At 40.6% G+C, this 16,690-nt stretch overlaps 2 protein-coding genes across 2 annotated transcripts; one reads left to right on the top strand and one right to left on the bottom strand.

The window, feature by feature from the left end:
- Positions 1-27: 27 nt before the first annotated feature.
- LOC125531127 (DNA polymerase zeta catalytic subunit) lies at positions 28-12,187 on the top strand (the record flags this gene model as incomplete). The annotated part of the gene is given in 23 exon segments (XM_048695536.1): positions 28-110; positions 938-995; positions 1,465-1,514; positions 1,579-1,685; positions 2,266-2,308; positions 2,947-3,015; positions 3,207-3,338; positions 3,465-3,636; positions 3,722-3,813; positions 3,891-4,202; positions 4,718-5,144; positions 5,244-5,636; positions 5,845-6,087; positions 6,164-6,492; positions 6,667-6,815; positions 7,635-8,208; positions 8,467-8,613; positions 9,351-9,626; positions 9,952-10,059; positions 10,199-10,404; positions 10,483-10,786; positions 10,881-11,546; positions 11,827-12,187. Coding segments are annotated over 23 exon segments (5,114 nt in total), but the record flags the coding sequence as incomplete, so codon positions are not given.
- Positions 12,188-13,244: 1,057 nt separating this feature from the next.
- On the bottom strand, positions 13,245-16,690 carry LOC125531129 (xylose isomerase; the record flags this gene model as incomplete). The annotated part of the gene is given in 17 exon segments (XM_048695537.1): positions 13,245-13,487; positions 13,603-13,680; positions 13,761-13,832; positions 13,918-14,017; positions 14,106-14,146; positions 14,273-14,343; positions 14,435-14,514; positions 14,601-14,652; positions 14,848-14,903; positions 14,979-15,024; positions 15,145-15,196; positions 15,317-15,418; positions 15,493-15,547; positions 15,625-15,704; positions 15,803-15,853; positions 16,384-16,475; positions 16,571-16,690. Coding segments are annotated over 17 exon segments (1,184 nt in total), but the record flags the coding sequence as incomplete, so codon positions are not given.

Genomic DNA, 16,690 nt, shown 5'->3' on the forward strand with positions numbered 1-16,690 from the left:
TCTCTGACTGTCTGGTGGCCGCCGCAGGCGAGGAGGTGGAGGAGGTGCCGGTGATCAGGATCTACGGCTCCACCCCCGCGGGGCAGAAGACTTGCCTCCACATCCACCAGGTGGGTACCCCCCTTCTCTCTGCCCTTATTACCGTTCTTCACTCTTCACATTTCAGTATGCTTGCGTGATTCTCGCCACGTAGTCTTGGCTGCCTGGTTTTGGAATTTTGGAGGGAATGGGGAGTGCGGCGCGCCGAATTTGATGCTTGGAGGCTCAATTCAGCATGCCAGTTACCAAAGAGCAGTGTGGCACACCGAATTCGATGCTTGGAAGCTCAATTCAGCATGCCAGTTATTAGAGAGCAGTGTGGCAATTCAGGGGTGTGTTGCTCTGGTCTGGTCAGTAGTTAAGTTCATTCCATTTCCCTCAGGGAGGTTTGCTTGTTATTTGTAGCTGTGCAAACTTGCACCCATTGCGATGTTTGTCTTGAGAGTCCATGCTGCCTGTGTTCATACAGCTAATGCTGTTTGTGTTATTGCTTCCTCTGTTACTTGTGTCAGCAGTCCAACTGGAAGTTCTGTACCAGTTTCTTTTGGTAATGGGAATTGGGACACTGGTTAAGCTTTTGAATTTTAATCTCACAGCACATGTCTTCTTCCCTTGAAACCTATTATCGTCTTTGATGAACTGTTGTACTCCCTCCGATCCGTATTACTTGTCGCTGTTTTAGTTCAAATTTTGAACTAAAACCATGACACTTATTTTGGATCAGAGGGAGTACTAAAGTTGTACTAAAGCTGTGACAAGTAATATGGATCGGAGGGAGTATCATATACTCCAGTAGTTGATGATTAAATAGTAATCTCTATTGTATTCTGGCGACACAATGTTTCATCTACTTTCTAATGTAATAGTCTGAAGTTGTAAATCTCCTTTTGGTATTCAGTCCCTGCCGTACTTGTATGTACCTTGCCCAGAGGAGCTACTTCATAATATTGAAAGAGGTAACTGCATTTTCTAGATATGCACCCCTTATAAGATTGCTTGTGTTTTTACCGTTCCTTTTTCCGTTTACTATATGAGCTCTTTCTTGTTCTACATGATGTTTATCATTTCATATCAGCTGCATTCAACTTCTTACCAGGCAGTTGTTATTGCACGTCTTGTAAATTTTGTAGATATTACTTTCTCATATAGTTGGTAGTTAAGGTCTTACGGATTACCACTTCTAACTGTTTGTTCGAGGTACTAATATGATTTGTTGTTAAAAACATTAATTTACATGTTAAAAGCTTGCTCTACTTTACTTTTGCGACATAGTTACATAACATAAAGGATAGGATGAACTCTTAGTCTGAACGAGACCTAGTAAAGCACTTGTTTGGTTTTCTTTCTGATCAAAGGGGCGTCCGTGTCAAGAAAAGCATCTGATGGTCAGGGGAAATTAATATGTCTTTTTTCTCTTTTCTTTAGGGAATTCATGTATGACTGGTCTATTGAGTGACCTCGAGAAAACTTTACAGGTAGAGTCCACTTAGTTGGTATGTTAACTTTCTCTTTTCGTGAGTATCATCATTTCCCCTGCAGAATCGCGGCCCAGCAAAAAGGAAGCATGTCCATGGATGTAGCCTTGTTCGAGCAAAGAAGTTGTATGGTTATCATTCATCCGAGGAGATTTTTGTGAAGATCTACCTGTATCCACAATTTAATCATTTACAAATCATTTCTTTTTGCTACAAATGTTTGAACCTGTGTAAATCATTTCTCACTTCCTTTTCTTGTTATTATTGTCTTGGAAAATATTAAATTATGAACATAGTTCATCTGATTGTTTGAAAACCATTTTTTAACCTTTTGGTATGGACTTATTTGTGAAACATAATACTTTACAAGCATTTTGAGGTAGCTACATAAGACAGGAAAGTGGAAATCGTGAAATATCCATGTCATTGTGTATTGACAATATTACTCGAAAAATATCCCTTTCTTTATGACTGCATATTCCTGAACCCTGATGACAACTTAGGAAGTCATGAGCGTTGAGTGGTTTGCTGAGTTACCTTCTGTTTTAACTGAAAACCTAGCATCAAATGTTTGAACCAAATGTTGTCATAGAAATTTTCTTGTGCAAACTGATAGATCAAATTATGCAGGGTTTCAGGTGCATGTAATCAATTGATGTTCTGTTATTTTTCTTATTTAATGAATGTATGCCTGCATTTTGTTCTCCTCCACGACTTTGTCATGCAACTGATTGCCTTGATTAATCTAAAGATATTATCCTCATGAGGTTTCTCGGGCCGCGACCCATCTATTGGTATGATACATTGAAGCTCCCTTCTGCTTAAGTTGTGGCTTTAGTACTTCCATATGGATGGGTACATGACTACAATTATGTCCTGATAGGTAGATAAGTCTGAACTGGAGGAATATTGTTATCTCCTCATTTCTGGATCATGTATCTTCTGTTTCACTAATTTCTGCAAAATTACTCTTATGAGAGGTGCAATGTTTTTTTTTACATCATTGCTCTCTATTGTTCTTTTGATCTGTGTCCATTAGCTATGCATTTAAGAATTACTCGATTTGTACACTAGTGGAAAATTGTAACTTTTATGGCGAACAGAGTTATGACAGAAAATTTTCATGGCTTGAAGCTGTGAAATCAGTAGTGTTCACCTTGGTGCTAGCGCTAGTAAGACATTAGACAAGCGCCTAGTGTGTCATGGCCGATTAGGCAGGGCTAGGCAGTTGTATAGTCATAACAAATCATCTAGAGAGCTGGCATGGATGACAACCTCTCTCTTGTAATGAATGTCTCTTAATTTTAAAACACCGGTGTATTTTGTGGTATTCCATGCAACTGTAAGTATATTTTTATGGAAATTGGAATCTCTTTTATGTAAAGTTTTATGCTATCCTTGCCGGGACTGATCGCAAGCTGTTTTGTTTCAGGGCGGTGCTGTTCTTGATAGAGTATTCCAGCCTTATGAATCACACATTCCATATCTTCTTCACTTTTTGGTGAGAGCGATGCTTTCTTATTCTGTTTTTATGGATGTCCTGAACTGCAAGACTATTGCCATTATGTCTCTTTTGCACAAGCATACAACTTAAGTACAGTATTCCTGACTTGATGGTGCCAGTCTTGTTTGACACATTTGATATATATTTGAGTGATCTAAGATGATATTTCTGTTCAATGTATGTTTTAGATCGACTATAACTTGTATGGAATGGGCCATGTACATGTCACAGACTTCAAGTTCCGCCCTCCATTGCCAGGTGATTTTCATCCTAAGACTCTGCATAGGAAGGTGGACTCTTCTGATGAATCGGAGCACAAGGCAAGTTCTATGGATTTTGTTATGTCTATATCGAATGATTTCCATTTGAATCTATGTTATTTTTCGTGGGATATACATTATCCATTGCTTCTACTAAAAAACTCTACCTTCCTCTTAAAAATGTAGACACATTCATATAATGCTGCGATGAAAAACCCAATTATCTGGACATCATCAACAGTGCCACATGCTTTAATCCTGGGCGATTCTTCAACTTCACATTTCATGGAAGGATCCAGTTCGAACTTCAGAAAACGACATACTTTTATGATGCTTGAAGCTGACTCCAGAGTAGAAGGTCTGTTTGCTACATTCTAACAGCTACTATCTGTTATAAACTTATAATCCAGAAATTGCGCTACAAATTCCGGTTCCGCTTGTAGGAATCATAAACGAGAAGTATAAGATGTACACTTCTCTGTCACAAACAACGGCAGATACCAAAATGGTTCAGTCGCTTTTAGCAATTTGGGAGGTATCTTTCCTGCTCTATGTGCACATATGCTGCAAATTGTTACTTATTGCTAAACCTCTCATACCTGCTTTGCTTAGGAACTTGAGCACTTAAGACTACTGGATGAAACAAAACCTGCTGATATTGGTAGACCACCGCGGGATGCTGTTCTTAAAAGTTTTATTCATGGTATTAAGTATGAGAGTGCTCTTTCTGCGTTGGATCCAAAAGAGGAGGGGTCCCATCACAAAGATTCTGCCGTTGAAGCATCTGAAAAGCTTGAGAGGTGCTTTAAATCATTGACCGATGTTGTTGGGACTATCACATTCTCACAAAATGACTGCTGCGAAAATATTGGTAGTGATAATTCTGCTCAAAGAACATCTCAGTCATTTGACGAACATGAAAAGGTAGTTCTCAGATCTTAGTTATCTGGTTATGGCTTGATCTAAGTTACGCATATATTATTGGGTCAGTTTGTAGTGTTATCCAAAGCAGTTTATAAATAAGAAACATGCCGAACCAATTTTCCCAACCTATATAATGTACCTAAAATAGTTGTAAGGTGAAGAACTGCATTGTTTGGCTTCTGGCTGTTGGTAGCTGGTGCTCCTGGTGGTCCCAGAATAAATGCCTGACAAGCACCATAACCACGCCAAACAAAGCCACACTAATGGTCAAATTCGAGAGGTTGGAAGATAATTCTAGGTCTGTTATGAAGTGAGTACTTCAGATGGTAGAGGATGCCAGTCCAGGGTCACTTTTTGATCTTGCCAATTATTTTAGATGTGGGTTCTGATATTTCCCTTCTTGGGATTACGTGTGTGTATTTTGTCTGGCTACATTTGCATATTATGCTTTCGATTTGAATGTGTTTTTACTTTCTCCTGATAAATATAGCACCTCTTGTCACTTTCTTTTGTAGCATGTAGATTCTGAAGCACTTGGGCTTTTAAGCTGGATGGCCTCCTCACAGGCTGGAGAGGAGCCAACAACTGATGATGAATTAGTCAATGAAGTCATTCTGAGCCCTTTGTTCTCCAAGAAGTCCATTGAATTTGCTTTAGAGTCTGCTCACTTGGATTTCGATAGTGCTTCTCAGCAGGAGTGCCAGGATATTCTTGATACACTTGAACCCATGACTGGGGCAGAAGAATTGAATGCTCAGAACTCTTACCACAGTTCTCCAATGCTTGATGAGAGTACTTCAGTGGCCAATACTATTCCTCAGATTGATGGGTCTTCTGATGAAAAACAGAAAGGCCCCCAAGAATATGATCAGGGTAAAATTACTAGAAGAAAAATAGGAACAGCTAGTTACTCATCTAGTAAAAATAGTTCAAAGTTAGCAAGTAAGCATGGATGTACTGAACTTCTCTGGGGTTCTTTGCCTCTTTCTACTAAAAAGCGGTCACATGGAAATGCTGATGGTCCTGTTAAACTTTCTTCAGGCAGTGCAATGCCAACTGAGGATCCAAGTTCTTACAAGAGTAAAACTGAGAAGAACTCTTGTGATACCACAGACAACAATGACAAGGAATCTTCTGGTTCGATAGGTGAACATGGCTCAGCCTGTCTTTCTGTGAGGGATTTAATGAGAAGGAAGCGGAGGGGATCTTTTCAGCCTGAAAAGTTAGATTTTGGTTGTTCTGGAACTGCAGCATGCAACAAGGATAAAACCAGCGGAATCGTGATTTCTGGAGGATTAGAAGTGCATGACGTCACCAGTGGTCTTCCAAATTCAGAAACGTCTTATTCTGGTGGTGAATATGTACATATGACATTTGCGCAGAAGCCTCCAACTGGTTCGGAGGTTTCTTCGGCAAGCATTGAGCATCCTGAATGTAAGTTTCACAAGGAATATTCATTTTAACATGGTGCATGCAATTTACTTTAACTAGTGATGCTGGTATGCTGTTCAGATGTAAATTTTAGAAATTGTTGTGTTACCTCACCTGAGGTACCATGTTATTATGGTACAACATTATGTTTACTCAATTTGTTAGTACGACTGTTCACCTCATATTATACATATTCTCTGCTATTTTTCAGCTGCTAAACTGGGATCGGTTGACCCCCTTCCATTTTTCAATCAGACTGCTGAAGAGAATAAGGAGAATGGATCATTTCAGTATATGGGAAGTAGTGAATTCACATCTGATACTTTGGGTGTTCCAACTCATTTCCAAAATGATGGATCAGTCCTATATTTGCTGACGCATGCATTTTCACCGCCATCTGCAGCAGCTGTGGGCCAGTGGCTACCTCAACACACTTATTCCATTAGTGTCTCTGGTATAAGTAGTTTCCTGCATATATTAATTGCAATTTAGTTTACTGGCTTCCTTACAAACTACTCGTATCATTTTAGGTTACTTCAACTGTGGTGAGAATGTTACAGATGATCAGGAAATAGAACACCATCCTACTTCTACACCACATGCGGAAGCTCTTCCTTTGATGGCCAATTCTCCTGTACCCGGATCTGCTTCTGAGCATACAACAACAACGTTCATTGATACAGTTATGATGAAATCTGATCAGCCGAACAAAGAAAATAAAAAGTTGGATGATTGGCATGACTTTTCCCAGATCTCAGCTGAAGATGAGAAGCATAAGCTCACACCTCTCAGTCAAATTGGATTTCGTGACCCTGCTAGCACCGGTGGTGGACAACAACTGACGATACTTAGCATAGAGGTTCGACTATATTCTTCGTTCCTCCTAGGTAGCAGGGTGGTAATGAATTGTTCTTAGAGATTCTATGTTGTATGACCAAGACAGTTTTGACTTGGTAATGATTACTGACAGCAAAGTATGGGAAACCAGGCAAGGTAGAGTGACCTCTTGAAATTTCTTCCCACTATTTGACAGGTATTTGCGGAAAGCAGAGCAGAGCTGCGTCCTGATCCACGGTTTGATGCCATCAATGTTGTATCTTTGGCTGTCGAGGATGACGGTGACAATACTGTTGAAGTTCGTGTACTTATACGTGGAAACAATGACAAATCACAGGGGAGGAGGTTGTATGACGTCTTTTGATCTTTCAGTAATTTGTTGGTTTCTTTTAGATTTCAATTGTGTCTCTGAATTTTCCTCTTCTGTTCATTGAGACCCTTTATCTATTTAGTTGTATTTGTCAAAGTGAACTCTGCAGAAGCCCATATCAGTAAGTTAACTGCTCTACTCAGCAGAATTCTGTAAAATGTGACAGGCCAGTTGCCATTGTCGCCGTTTCAGTTACAGTCTTAGTAGTTATTATGCCATGTGACCCACTCCCTTGGATATTAGATGAGTGACATCAACATGGCTAGGGTGGTGACAATTGCAACGGATGTCATATTTGGCATGCATGAGTATGCTAATTTGGGTTGCTAACTTACTAATTTCTTTGGAGAACTACAACACAAACGAAAAACCTAAGCTACTTCTTCCAGAGGCGTTTGCAACCCTTGGTGGGAGACCTACCGCCATCAATCTGCCTCTGCTATAATGCCATTAGCAACCGAAGTCTGGGACTCATCCTGGAGCACCCTGCTATTCCTTTCCTTCCACACCGTCCACTATTAAGGATTTAATAGAAAAATAGCCGGCTTACTGTGATGGTTAATGGTATTTTCTATTCATTTCTCATGCTTCTGGACCTGAAGAATACATATAAATTTGATTTCTTTCCTTTATTCATGTTCCGGAACATAAACTGCATACTTGACATTTTGCTGTTCTAGAGTTGCGTCTTCATGTAATTGTTCTTCTTTGGCTTGGTGGTTCTTTTTCAAGTGTGTACAATCTTAGCTTGTTGGGTCGAGATGTATTTAATGCCTCTTTTCTTGTAACTGCAGAAACCTTGACGGAGTTATTGGTTGCAGTGTCGATGTCTTCCCGGAAGAGAGGAATCTTTTGTATCATCTTATCGATGCATTATGTTCAATTGATCCAGATATCCTAGTTGGATGGGAGATTCAGTTAGGATCTTTAGGATTTCTTGCTGAAAGAGCTGCTTATCTGGGTATAGGCTTACTGAAAAGAATCTCAAGGACACTACCACATGAGTCAAAATATCCACCTAAGAATCTAGCCCATGAGTCTAGTCAGGTGCCTGAAGCATCTCCTGCGGATGATGTTATTGTGGATGTCAGTGAGAATGATTGGAGTCATACTCATGCTAGTGGTGTACATGTTGGTGGGAGAATTGTACTAAACTTATGGCGTCTCATGCGTGGAGAAGTTAAGCTTAACAATTACTCCCTTGAAGCTGTGGCTGATGAAGTCCTGAGGCGAAAGGTACCATTAGTACCAAACAAGACATTGAATCGATGGTTTGCAACAGGTCCTGGACAAGGAAGACACCGGTGCATAGAATATGTTAACAGCAGAGCTATGCTCAACCTTGAAATAATAAATCAACTTGACCTGGTAAATGAATTTCCCTTCATTGCATTCTTGCCAGTACATCAACATATGGTTACTTGAGAGCTCCCTTGGTTTTTCCATATGAGATGTTTTATCAACTGGGCAGCCTGTCATTTTTGGTTTTACACCTGTTATAATTACAAATTAACAAGCTTGGTTAAGATGTTATGCCCGGAACAACTAGTAACTGATATTTTTTACGTTACCTGAATATTTGTAGCAAAAAGTTTGCTCCAAACTTTACCTGACTATTCCATGCAGGTCAATCGGACATCTGAACTTGCTCGTGTGTTTGGTATTGACTTCTTCTCTGTTCTTTCACGAGGGTCTCAGTTTCGTGTTGAATCTATGCTCTTGAGATTGGCTCATACACAGAACTACCTTGCAATTTCCCCAGGAAACCAACAGGTGCAATTCTTTGTCTCCTAGCAAAATTTAACTCGATTTCTGCGTAGACATGTTCTATACTTCCGTAGATACTCAGCCGCTTTTGCCTAGTAACACCAGTTCTAAGAAACAAATGCAAGAATGGCAGCTCTTGTTCATTGGCATACCTACCGAGAGGTATAACATTTATATTGGCTCTTTGTCCAAAGAGGCAAAGCCGGCCATTTTGTCTGCGGGGTCAATGAACTTGCTTTATGTAAATTGCCAAAGAAAAGGGTGTGGCAGGCTTAAGATTAGACAGGGACTGTTCTTCTAAGCCACCAGGAATTTTCTGGTTTAGAACACTGGTTCTTCACACGAACTAGAAATGTGATATATTTTCTGCTAACCTATCTCTTGACTGATTAGGATTTGGGGAAGTTGCCCGGACCCTAACCCTCAAATCTTGTGAGATTTGGGATTCACGAGCGCCCTTGCCCCCTGTATACTCGACTTAGTCACCTGCCTAGTTGTTGTAGTCCGCCTAGGGCCACCTCGCTTAGTGACCGAAGTCGCAACTAGGATCGACTTTGACACGCCTAGGTTTCAGGCTGCCTAGAGGGCGAACTATGGTCAAATTGTAGCGGACCCTGACGCCAATCGCCTAGACAGCCTAGTCAGCCTGCTTTTGAATCACTGCTAAGATGTTTTGGATATTATTGCGCATATATTCTAGTAGCTTGCCTGCATTTTAACAATTCACCAGTGCTACTTTACAGGTTGCTTCTCAGCCAGCCATGGAGTGCATGCCACTTGTAATGGAACCAGAATCAGCTTTCTACTCTGACCCAGTTCTCGTATTGGATTTTCAATCTCTTTATCCTTCCATGATAATAGCATATAATCTATGTTATTCTACTTGCTTGGGTAAAGTTTTCCCGTCGAAGTCCAGTGTACTTGGTGTCAGCTCATATTCAGCCGATCCGCATACGATCGCTGATCTGAAAAATCAGCTGATTCTTACTCCAAATGGGGTTCTGTATGTGCAACCGGAGGTAATGATCTTGTTTACTCTCGGACATTGCAGATTTTCTTGTGTCGCTCAGTCATATCTAGTACTTTTCCTATTGATGCTAGACTAAGTACCACCAGTTGACAGGCAATATTGAAATACCTCCCACATATAGTTGTTATACCATCTACAGATGACTATGTTGATAGTGGCTATATTCTTGAAAACATTGCTTAGTGCTGCATTTTCTATACATCCCGACACTGTTTTATCTTTTGCACACTCCTTCCCATTGTTAGGCGTGCACAAGGAATGAGCATCTCGCACCAGACTGACCTTTTGAACACATTTTCAATGCCATTCTGCAGGTCAGAAAAGGTGTAGTGCCTCGCCTTCTTGAGGAGATACTGTCAACCAGAATTATGGTGAAGCAAGCACTGAAAAAGCTAGCTCCATCTCAGAAGGTTCTGCAGAAGGTATTTGCTTCTATACTTTCTTGAACATTTTACAGAAGCCCTAAATTTCTTGATTTTTTTGATTAAGTATGATACGATATGACTTACTAGAAAATCTGGGTTAATGTATAATGGTAATGGTAATGTATTTATTTTCCAGATACTCAATGCTCGGCAACTTGCTCTGAAGCTGATAGCTAATGTAACGTATGGTTACACAGCTGCTGGGTTCAGTGGTCGTATGCCCTGTGCAGAGCTTGCAGACAGCATTGTTCAATGTGGTCGTAGAACGCTTGAAACAGCAATATCATTTGTCAATCAGCATCCCTTGTGGAATGCTAGGGTTGTGTATGGTGATACTGACAGGTATTTTTGTGCATTTCTCATGATATTTTCTTTGAATTATACTTAAATATTGTACGAAGCTCATTATTTCTGCTGTAGTATGTTTGTTCTTCTAAAAGGGCGATCTAGGGAAGAAGCATTCAGAATAGGAAAGGAAATTGCCTCTTTAGTGACTGCGATTAATCCGGATCCAGTCACTTTGAAGTTTGAGAAAGTGTACCATCCCTGTTTCCTTCTTACAAAGAAGAGATATGTTGGCTATAGCTATGAAAACCCCGAACAGAACGAGCCAATCTTTGACGCAAAGGGGATTGAGACAGTGCGGAGAGATACATGCCCGGCGGTTGCGAAGATGTTAGAACGATCTCTTAGAATAATGTTTGAAGAACAAGACTTGGTCAAGGTAAGGGGTGTTTCTTAATCTCTTCGACTTTACGAGGAGGGTCTTCCCTGTAGCAGTGTCAGGTATATAGCTTCATGGCCTTTTATTCTTGCAGGTTAAATCGTATGTGGAGCGTCAATGGACACGGATATTATCAGGAAAAGTTTCTATTCAGGACTTCATTTTTGCAAAGGAGGTTCGTCTTGGTACTTACAGTGCAAGGGCGTCCTCGCTGCCACCTGCAGCAATTGTTGCAACAAAAGCAATGTTGTCTGATCCACGGGCAGAACCACGTTATGCAGAGAGAGTGCCCTATGTTGTTATCCATGGGGAACCAGGGGCTCGTCTCGTCGATATGGTCATTAATCCATATGGTCTGCTAGAAGTTGGATCCCCTTATAGGTTAAATGAATTATATTACATAACCAAACAGATTATTCCAGCACTACAACGTGTCTTTGGACTCCTAGGTGTTAACCTAAATAAATGGTTTAAGGAGATGCCTCGCCCCACACGGTCAACACTCGCGAAACGCCAGTCTGCTTTGGGTCACGGTTCTCGTGATAGCAGTTCCATCCGATTGGGATGGAACAAGAAACCGTCCGCCAAAGTAGCCAGGATAGATACTTATTATATGTCGAGCCACTGTACTATCTGTGGTGATACAGTTCAAGGATCAGAAACTTTTTGCAGTTACTGTTTAAAAAATGAAGCTGTTGTTGCCACTGTAGTCACTGGCAGGACATCAAAATTGGAGCGAGAAATCCAACATCTTGCTGCTGTAAGTTCTTATTAGTTTTATACTTCTCTTATTTGAATTCCCCACTGGAAAATGAAATCATTGCATGGAATACTAAAATTAAAACTAACACTTATGTTTCTTGACATTTTTGTATAACATGAACTAAGCATCAGAAATATTGAAATTCTAGTCTTTCTTAATGTACTTGACCACTATTTGAAGTGCAACAATCCTTGTAATTTAATAATGTTGTCCATGAAACAGAAATCCCTTAAGACAAGTTGTTTCAGCTGACAGTTAACTTTTGAATGCTGTCCAGGTATGTGGCCACTGTGGCGGCGCGGACTGGATCATGGAAAGTGGGGTCAAGTGTGTTTCGCTTGCATGCCCGGTGTTCTATGAGCGTCTGAAGATTCAGAAGGAGTTGAGAGTCGTCTCGGAATCCGCTGGAGAAGCTGGCTATTATCCATTCTGCTGCGGGGAGCTATTCTGACTTTGTATTCTTGTTGTTAATATCTTGTACATTGTACATCTGTAAAATGTACAATCAGACTGTAATTATGTTGTTGTAACTCATAGCATTATTATGTACCAGTGTGTGTAGCAAAGGAGTATATAATGTGTAACAACACACATCCTCATTTGAGAGGGCAAGAAAAAGTTACCCACCAGTTTGTTTCCGAATGGTGTTTTCTGTCTTGACCACCCCCCTGTGCTAGAAATTCAAAGGTCGTGATACCTTATGGTTGCGTATTCATGCTTAATTTTGAAAGGATTGTAGTTTTGAAGAGAGTACTCGTACATGTAATAGTATGAGCAAACTTTTTGTCAGACATGAATATTTTTCTGACTTATATTGTTAGATCTGTTGATGGCCAGGTGAGCAAGGATCAGATTCAGGAGGTTTTTAGATCGATGTGCAATCCACCAGCAAAAGAAGTATGGCTCTGAGGCACTGAAGACTGACGACCAGCAAAAGAAGTATTGTTAGATATCCTCATGCTTGATTTTGACAAGAGTATGAGCACTTTCTATTTTCTCAGCTGCCGAGTTTTTTTTTTTTAGAATCCACTGCCAAGTTTGATAAGACCCAATTTCAAAGCATCCAGGCTCCCTCCTTCACCACACTGGAAATCCAAATGTACCCCCAAAGGTTTAGGAGGGATCTCTTCTTGCTTTCTTACATAATGAAGGGTGGGTGAGCTTGCTACCTGTTTAAACTCTGGCTTGCACAGTTTGATGAGCCTTTCTGAGCCTCAAATTCTTGTGCATTCTCCCCCACGCTCTTGTTGTATACTAATATTCTCTCTTGTGCTACCTCTAGTGAGCTAAAACATCTTATATTTGCTTAGAAGTACATATTTCCCTTCTAATAAAATTTGCTGATGGGGGCTAGGGCCTCCCTACAGTTTTCTCGCTCAGAAGAGAGAAAACAAAACAATGATCAGAGCCTGTAGGCCCTTGCTTATGTTTGGATGTTAACCTAAACCAACCATACTTTTTTTTGCCATAGCCAAATTTTAGACTCTTGTTTGGATGGTTGCCGATACTTGGCAACCAAAACCTTGACCAAAATATTTGCTAGCCAAATTTTAGACTCTTGTTTGGATGGTTGCCAATGCTTGACAACCAAAACCTTGACCAAAATATTTGCTAGCCAAATATTAGTAGGGCTATAGCTTGGGCTCAAACCAACAAACCCTTAAGACCGATGAGCATCTGGGTGAAACACAGGGAGAAAATTGGAACATAGTTCAGCCCAACTCCATGTTGGCGAACAAGTTTAATTCTGATATAAGGTTACATTATTTTCAGCTCCATGCAGTTTGTTTACAGGGTTCATTGCATGGAGGCCTAACTATAGAACATCACCCATAGTGACGAGGACGACTGGGCGTTCGAAGGCGTGCTCTTGCTTTTATTCCTAGAACCGTGGGCTGTCATCTACAGAGCGGACTGGAACAGCATCTCAGCCAGTTCCTGCATAGGAAAACAGGCAACAAAAGGTCGTAAGGAACAATCGTCAGTCAGCGCAAGAGATATATTTGCATTATGCAGTGAAAGACAAGCGGCCTAGGTTTATCACTCCGTTTACCTGTTTGCCGGATGGAACGGTTGGCTCGCCCCACTCCAAGACCTTCTTTTCTAGCGTTTCAAAGTCTCCCTTCCCAGCCTGTTTCAAACCATAGCCAGTGTTACCACCACAATTCAATCTCTTTGAGTAAACCAGTCCAAACTTGCTAATTTGTGTACCTCGATCATGGCGCCAATCTCAGTGTCAAAGCTCTGGTAGCGCTTGCGGACAAGCTCGTCCAGGGAACCATCCTAATAACATCGAAAACAGAACTTCCATTTAGGTAAAGGCATGTGCAAACTTTACCAGGTCATGAACTAATTAGCCCCCAGTTACCTCAATCAGCTTGGCAACATTGCGGAGGCCACGGGCCATGGTGTCCATCCCAGAGATATGGGCAATAAACAGGTCCTCAACATCAGTACTCTCCCTCCGCCTGTCACCACAAAACAATTCCATGTCAGCCAAAGTTTCTGTCAAACCAAAGCAAAGTTCACAGAACAGCAATGATAGTGAGAGCTAACAATTTGGCGTCGAAGTTGAAGCCACCAGGTGCAAGTCCATCCTGCAACCGTATCAAGCAGAACAAATCATGAGCACTGTTACCTGAATGAAATGGTAACCAACACATGATACTGTACAAGAGACTTCTGATTCAGAAAAGGTACAAGAAATGATTAATCCCACTCACGTTCTTAACTACACTTGACATAATCAAGGTAGCTTCTGAAATGTCTGTAAGGAACTCATCCGTGTCCCAACCTGCCGACATGTAAGAGTTGAAATGTTAAGCTACTAAGCGTGTAACAGGGATTCTAACAAGTCACAGCCATTATATGAACTACACACATACCAACTTGTGGATCACCAGTGTTTGCATCAATGTTTCCAAGAATATCATTAATGCGTGCAGTCTCAAGCTCATGATGGCAGCTGCAGAACACAAGTTTTAGATGCAGTTATAGTACTTGTATAACTTTAAGCTGTCATGACTGGATTTAGGCGAGCAAGAAACTTACCTATGCCCAGAGAGAGTAGCATGGTTGCACTCGACATTTATCTTGAATTCTCCTGTATCACCAAATTATTAAAAAAAAGAATCCATTTTATTTTAAAGAAAGAATGTTCTAAGATGATTCTCAAGAAAACATGGTTAAACTCCGGTGCTTCATTTGCATAAAATTGTTGCAAATATAAACATAAACATACGTAAAAACAGGAATGGTGATACTAAATGATTTGTTTTGGCCACATTTCAAAGATTACCTGTAAGACCAAACTTCTGTAGGAAAGAGAATGTAGTTGCAACATCCCAGTCATACCTGCAAGCAAAAAGTAAGTATTATTCTTTCCAGTCCTCTTAACATTTTCCTATATTCTCCAGACAAGAAACATACTGATGCTTTGTTGGTTCTTGTGGTTTAGGCTCTATCAACAATGTTCCTGAAAAAAAAAGGGATTCAGACACTCAGTATCTCCAATTATCATAAAGCGGAACAATCAAACTATTTACTGTCAAATTTGGGAGACTCGAACCAGAACATCAAGTATAGCACTGCATACCGTTAAAGCCAATCTTCTTCTTGTGGTTAACAGCAGCTTGAAGAAAGTTAGCCTGGACAACAGAAGAACGATTTATCAAATCTAGAATTTTTTTAGAACATTTACACATAATTTGTACTACAAACTACACCAAGGAGAAAGACACAAAAAGATAAGTATGTCTAACCCATACCAAATGTTCAAGTTCTCTCTTCATATCGGTATTGAGAAGAGTTTGGTAACCCTCTCTTCCACCCCAGAATACATAGTTCTCACCGCCTAGGTAGTGAGTAACCTGGAAGGGAATACAAATCAAGTTAAACAACTAACCAAAAGGAAGGCTTCCTATGATATTCAGACACAACCGACCTCCAAAGCTTTCTTCACTTGAGCAGCAGCATAAGCATACACCTTGACCTCTGGGCTGCAGCATCAGTGAAGGCCTTGCTTAGTTCCAAGTCATAACTCAAATTCACAAATGCAGTGAAATTTAGTACCCACCTAGTAGCAGCTCCGTGCATGTAACGTGGATGCATGAAAAGCTGTGCAGTCCCCCACAATGGCTTTATATTGGTCTCACTCTACATGATGTTCAGAGTATATTTTTGAGCAAAGAGCGGAAAAAAGTTGTACTGTAGGAAAACTAAATGTTGAAACATTTTAAGGTTGTAGCAGTAACCTGGAGTTGCTTTGCCAGCTGAACTATCTCATCCAAGTTAGCATTTGTTTCCTGCAATGTGAACAGAAGACCCGTAAGACAGAGAATACTGACCTTTCAGGGCCTAGGAGCCAAGGTAGTCAATATACAGCGACACTGTCTTGAGATATATTATGGTGACATCATTTTTCAGATAAACTACAGTGACACCCTGAGATGCTATTTTAGACAGAGCAATCTTCTGGAATAAAGTTCATTTCTACTTGTTGTTGCTTGTAAATTATGATGATCAGTTCGGTCCTATTGTGCTCTATGAATAGATGATCCAAAACAAGTACTCCCTCCGATCTATATTAATTGTCGCTGATTTACCAAATCAGCGACAATTAATATGGATTGGAGGGAGTATTCTTTTCAGTCACAGGGCAAGTATAAAACTAGCTGTACAACATCAGCAACCATATTCCTTGTGTTGAAAACATAGACATGTCCTCCTTGTAAATAATCATATCAAACTGCTCTAGTACCGGCACTACCAGTCTCAACTCCCTAACTCAGGGTTGCAACTTGCAACTTCAGGAATCATTCTGATAAAATCATACCGCGAGTGTCTTGCCATCAGGGGCGATGTCCCTGTCATGGAAGCACCACCTCTCAACTCCAAGCTTCTCCATGAACTCGAAGTGAGCTTTCACTGAAAAAAAGTTCAATGCATAAGTTGTTGATTCCAACAAATATGCAATTTCATAACGCCTGGGCCTAAATCACAAGATCAGATAATTATCATACTTCTTCTCTTAGCCATGGCCAAGGAATTGGTGCCATCCTCCCAAGGCCAGTTCTTTGTGGCTGCACCAAAAGGGTCTCCTCCAGTACCCCGGAATGTATGCCAGAACGCCACGCTGAACC

This window comes from Triticum urartu, unplaced genomic scaffold (genome assembly GCF_003073215.2).
Source record: "Triticum urartu cultivar G1812 unplaced genomic scaffold, Tu2.1 TuUngrouped_contig_6827, whole genome shotgun sequence".
In the NCBI taxonomy this organism is placed as follows: domain Eukaryota; kingdom Viridiplantae; phylum Streptophyta; class Magnoliopsida; order Poales; family Poaceae; genus Triticum; species Triticum urartu.